Source organism: Phaseolus vulgaris, chromosome 3 (assembly GCF_051622355.1).
Source record: "Phaseolus vulgaris cultivar YP4 chromosome 3, ASM5162235v1, whole genome shotgun sequence".
NCBI classification, from domain to species: Eukaryota; Viridiplantae; Streptophyta; class Magnoliopsida; order Fabales; family Fabaceae; genus Phaseolus; species Phaseolus vulgaris.
In genome coordinates this window covers 25492764-25498527 of record NC_143500.1, presented here as the reverse complement: position 1 = coordinate 25498527, position 5764 = coordinate 25492764, and the positions used below count along the sequence as shown (strand labels likewise).

General features: G+C 33.1%; 1 protein-coding gene across 2 annotated transcripts; it reads left to right on the top strand.

The window, feature by feature from the left end:
- The first annotated feature begins 408 nt into the window (after window positions 1-408).
- Window positions 409-2772, top strand: LOC137806774 (UDP-glucuronic acid decarboxylase 2). 2 transcript variants are annotated; one of them, XM_068607047.2, is made up of 7 exons: window positions 409-1123; window positions 1242-1389; window positions 1516-1595; window positions 1690-1773; window positions 1874-1948; window positions 2233-2325; window positions 2421-2772. In XM_068607047.2, exons 1-7 carry the CDS (start codon window positions 542-544, stop codon window positions 2637-2639), a joined length of 1281 nt encoding a protein of 426 aa, XP_068463148.1. In that variant the 5' UTR covers window positions 409-541; the 3' UTR covers window positions 2640-2772. The 2 variants fall into 2 exon arrangements, with proteins under 2 accessions (XP_068463148.1, XP_090156817.1); XM_090300691.1 differs by having other exon boundaries at window positions 409-1168; window positions 1245-1389.
- The last annotated feature ends 2992 nt before the right edge of the window (window positions 2773-5764 follow it).

Genomic DNA, 5764 nt, shown 5'->3' with positions numbered 1-5764 from the left:
TTTATGTGATGGCAGATGATTGTTGTCACTTGAGGTAGCTAAGATGTTTAAGTTGCATAATAATGCCTAACATGAAAAATTTTATAAAAAAAAATTAAGTAGTTTAAAAAAAAAATCTCATTGCTATTGTAACTAATTCTCCATTATTTTGGACCGTAAAAATTATCCAGAACTTATTAATAACTTAATTAAAAATAACCCTTTAATATACACCATAGCATGTGACAATACTTGAAAACAAAGTATAAGCAGTATGTTATGTATTAATTGGGATAAGAGAAGAGAAGATAAAAATGAATATATGTATTGTATTTTAGTTAATTATAACGTGTAGCAGTGTTGTGGCCATGCTGATTTTGAAAAAAGGAAAGCAAAAAAGAAGGGAAACCGAAAGTTGGAAACCTCAAATTTGTAAATCAAGGCAGAGAAGTTGCATGTTGGAGCGATTAAAAAGCCATATTCCATGCCTCACAATTCACTTTCATCTGCATCCAACTATATACATTCAATTCACAGATACCAGAGAAGAAAATAAAAAAAAATGAGCTCTGAGCTGATTCGTAGAACACAGACACCAGAATTCAGCCATCGCAACTCAGATTCACTGCCTGCGTCCAATTCCCCACCAAAATCCACCACCCGGATCGGTTACATGTTGCGGGAGCGTGTCCCGTTCCTCCTCGTGGGCGTGGCAATCGCCACTCTCTTCTTCCATCTTCTCCCTTCTCTATCCACCCTACCACCTCCTCACGACTCGCTCCTGGAGACCGAGTTGGCTCTGCCAAGTCGCCGCGTCCTGTTGGAAGACCAAACTGACAAGAAGGGAAGGGTGCCTCTGGGAATTAAGGGCAGGAAGCAGAAGCGGATCGTGGTCACCGGCGGAGCCGGTTTCGTTGGAAGCCACCTGGTGGACCGTCTGATGGAAAGAGGCGACAACGTGATCGTGGTTGACAACTTCTTCACCGGAAGAAAAGAGAACGTGCTGCATCACATGGGGAACCCCAACTTCGAACTCATTCGCCACGACGTCGTTGAACCCATCCTCCTCGAGGTTGACCAGATCTACCACTTGGCTTGCCCCGCTTCCCCCGTTCATTACAAGTTCAACCCTGTCAAGACCATCATATCCTTCTTCCTCAATATTTTCTTCCCTTTATTTTCCATTCACGTAACACTTTATTCATTTTTATGTTGGATTGCTTGAAATTGGAATCCTTGATTCTTATGTGGTTGTGGAGCACAAGACCAATGTGGTGGGAACGCTCAACATGTTGGGTTTGGCAAAGAGAGTGGGTGCACGGTTTTTGCTCACCAGCACCAGTGAGGTGTACGGTGATCCTCTTCAGCACCCTCAGGTTGAGACCTATTGGGGCAACGTTAATCCCATCGGTAATCTCAATAATTAATTAACACTACTGTTTTAATTATTCTTTCAAATCTTGCACCTTCTTTAATCCCATCAGTTACTTTTTATATCTTAATTTATGGTTGAATTGCACTGCATGCTACTGGTAGGTGTAAGGAGCTGTTACGACGAAGGAAAGCGCACGGCAGAGACATTGGCAATGGACTATCACAGAGGCGCAGGTATCGAGGTTGGTTCTTCGTAATCTCGCATTTTCGTTTTTCGTGCATGCGAGGTGTTGAATGAAATAAAGAGCTTGAACGTAGTTGTTGGGTTAAGTGTAGGTGAGGATTGCTCGAATCTTCAACACTTATGGACCCAGAATGTGCATTGATGATGGGCGTGTAGTTAGTAACTTTGTTGCTCAGGTATTGCTTTTCCTTTTTGGGAGATTCTTTATTTATTTATATTCACTCTTTTCTTTCTTACTTTTAACTTATCACGCCAACAACTTCTGAATCTGAACAGGCGTTGAGGAAGGAGCCATTGACTGTTTATGGCGACGGAAAGCAGACAAGAAGCTTTCAATATGTATCAGACTTGGTAAATCTTTTTCATGCCTTATACATCCATCTTTTCTCACTATTCACAAAAATAATGGGAATATTCATTACTTGGCTAATATTATTCAAGGTATCATTGTCCTATTTTTAAAACATGTATATGTAAAAAAAAAAAATAGGGAGCAAAAAAGTTAAATATATATAAAATCATATTCAAATGTTGTTGGAATACGTTATTTGGAAATGTGGCTTCCAATCATGACGCATATGAACATTTGCTTGATCTCAAACATGAACCAAGTTTCATGATGCAATCTATGGCAGGTAGAAGGTTTAATGCGGCTGATGGAAGGTGAGCACGTTGGTCCATTCAATCTAGGGAACCCTGGTGAATTCACCATGCTTGAACTGGCTCAGGTATTATATTTTGTGTGTGGTTAGCATAATAATAATAATAATAATAAAAATATATAGATGATGATAATAGTTGTTGGAGTGTTTGGTTTGTGCAGGTGGTACAAGAGACCATAGACCCAAATGCAAAGATAGAGTTTAGACCAAATACAGAAGATGACCCACATAAGAGGAAGCCAGACATCTCCAGAGCTAAGGAGCTTCTTGGGTGGCAACCCTCTGTGTCCCTCCGAGAGGGACTTCCCCTAATGGTATCTGATTTCCGGCAAAGATTGTTCGCTGACTCAAAACTCAGTGGAGGCAAATCTGTAGCATAGATTAATTTAAAACTTATCATCACCTACAAAAGGTAATTAAAACAAAACATTGGTGAAAATAAACATATATACATATAACAAAATTTGGCTTCAGTGCCTTATTTCGAATTACATATCTGTTTAATGAATGAGACTTATGTACCTCTGGCAGCAAAATAAACAGCACCCCTGCCAAGGGAAGAAGGTACATTTTTTTTTGTTGTATTTGTATGTGTTTCAGAGTCATATTGCTCAGTATATGTTCTTTCTTTCTTTTTCGTGTAAACCGGTCTTCTACGATTTTTATTTATTTTACTCTTATCAAACTTTGAAACAAACCAAATCGCTGTTGAATTAATTATGGCTAAAACTAATACCTATCAACTAGTTAATTTATTTTATTTTTACGTATTTCCTTAATTAAAATTGTTACACTTTTTGCATTTTTTTTTTAAATTATGCATATATGGTTTATATTTTTATGGTAAATTGAATAGGGATTTGGGATCATTGTATTATAATTTGAATTTATGAATAAACTTAATAGCTCAAAATATAGATCCCTCACTTTAAAATAATAGCTAGGAGTAGATTAGATTGGATTCAAAACGTGTACCAAAACAAGTTTGGATAAGAAATATGTGAAAATGGTGAAGGTGGCATGAGTTTATTTTAAATAATTATCATCCATATCATGGTTACGTTGAATTTGAGAAGTAATGCAAAATAAATTATATGATAAGCCCACTTTTGTCCGAAGCAAGTGGGTCCGTTGAAAGGAATGAATAAAATACTCACATGACTTGGTGATGAAGTTTTTTTTTATTTAGAAATTAACCTGTTTGATATATTTTTTACTATATTCATTATTTAGAAATAAACCTGTTTGATATTTATAAAAAAATAGAAATCAATCCTTTTACTCAATTCTATTTTTTTTTTATCTTCATAACATTGGTGTAAATTATCTATAACTTTGTTACTATAACAATTTTTACATGTAAATATTTTTGTAGTTATTCTTAATATTGTTTAAATATTCAGTTCAATAATAAGATATTGTATATAAGTTTATTGTTTAGTTTTGTCACATAAAAACTGCACCACTACTCCAGTTTAGAAAATTCATCCATGATTGCACTTTTTTAGTGTTGGGAATTTTTAAGTTAATAAATCAGAAAGATTTAACATCGAGTAAAAGTAAATAGATATTACATAAGGGATTGATACTACTACTAAGATTACTCTAGGATGATAGAATGGAGAGACATAGGTTAACCAGAAATTATGATTTCATATTTAATTTTAAATTGTGTATTTGTGGATTTTACTTAAATTTTTTATTTTTATTTAATATGAAACTTTTATATTTATATTTAGAGGGACTTAAGCCTATATATTCAAAAATAAACTTAAACATTAATTTTGTATGCTTCGTTGTGCTTGATTTTATCTTGATATATGTTTGAATGATAGCTAGGATTGTGACCTACCCATTCTGGTAGGATGTATCACTGACCTAATAAGTCTTATCACTTAAAATTAATTAACAATAATAAAATACAAATATCAACATATAAATATAAGAAGATTTTATCACAATAAAACGAGAATAAGCACACAATCCAAAATAAATATCAATAAATAAATAGGAGTATATTTTTATCATTACAAGAAAATCATGAAATAAAAATCATTTTTAGATATCAAAATAATTAGTTACAATAGTAACTAAAATAAAGACCATTTTAAAAGCTAAAAAAAATTGGTTTCTAAATTAGTTTCTATTATTTTCTATTGTTAAATAATTTTTAAATTGGTATTTAATTAGCAACTAAGGTTTTAACTACCAATTATTTAGCTTCTAAATTTGGTACCAAAAACAATTAAATACCAATTTAGAAACTATTTAACAATAATAGAAACTAATTTAGAAACCAAATTTCTTTTTAGTTTTTAAAATATCTCTAATTTAGTTACTATTACAACTAATTATTTTAGTTTCTACAAATTGGTTTCTATTTCATGATTTTCTTGTATTATCATGAAGTTTGAATAAATATATAATTTAAAACAAATCTAAAAAACAATTAATAAATATAATCACGATCAAATAATAACTTTTAAATTAAAAAAAAAATCAATAAAATAGTACACACATCAGAAATACAGATCTTAATGTTGAGAAAAAAAATTAGAAATCCATAAAAGTACTTAACAATAAAGAAAACGGATAAACTAATACAAGATAGAAACTTACTCAATGCTAACTAGAGATATCATATCTCTTACTGGAAGAACTACTAATAAAAATTAAAACTGTTAATCAACTAAAAATCACTTTAAATATATTTTGTTTAAAATTATTATAAAAGTTATATCCAACGCGAACAACGTAGGTATGATAAAAAAAAAACAATTTTTTTTTAAGACTCTTCCTTTGCTTGAATTTGGGGTCAGTTGTTCTGTCGAGTACCAAAATTATTATGAGGTTCTGCAATGTAATGTCAAAGTGTATGGTAGAGGATTGAGTTTACAAGATCTCATAGTGTATTGTCAAGTATTGAGATAACGAAATCTCGTAGTGTACTAATGAGTGTCGAGATGAAGAGGTCTTACAGTGTGGTGTCAAGTATTAGGATAATGAGGTTTCATAGTGTACTACCGAGTGCTAAGATGATGAGGTCATGTAGTGTACTATCTGAGTGTCTGAGATTTTGAGGTCCAACTCGGTATCTCAACATCTTGACAATATATGTGTCAAAAATGTTCATGTAAAAATCTTCTAGAATCAAGGTCGAATTCACTCAATTGAATTCTTGTCGAGAACATCTAAAAAATGTAACCGCGTTTATTCAAGGTTGAATTCACCTAAGCAAATTCCTATCGAAAACAACATCTGAAAAGTGTTACAGTGTTCTCGACTAAGGTCGAATTCACCCCATGAATCATTTCCAAATATTCACCCCATGAATCCCTTCCAAAGAGCGGCATCCAGAAAACGATGTTCTTCTACTCAGGCCAGGGGTCAGTATACCCAATGGGACCGACAACATGTCACATGAATTTTTCTTTTTTAAGACTCTTCGTCTCGCTTGAGTTTGGGGAATCAGTGTAATGTTGAGTACCGAGATCACGAGATTTCG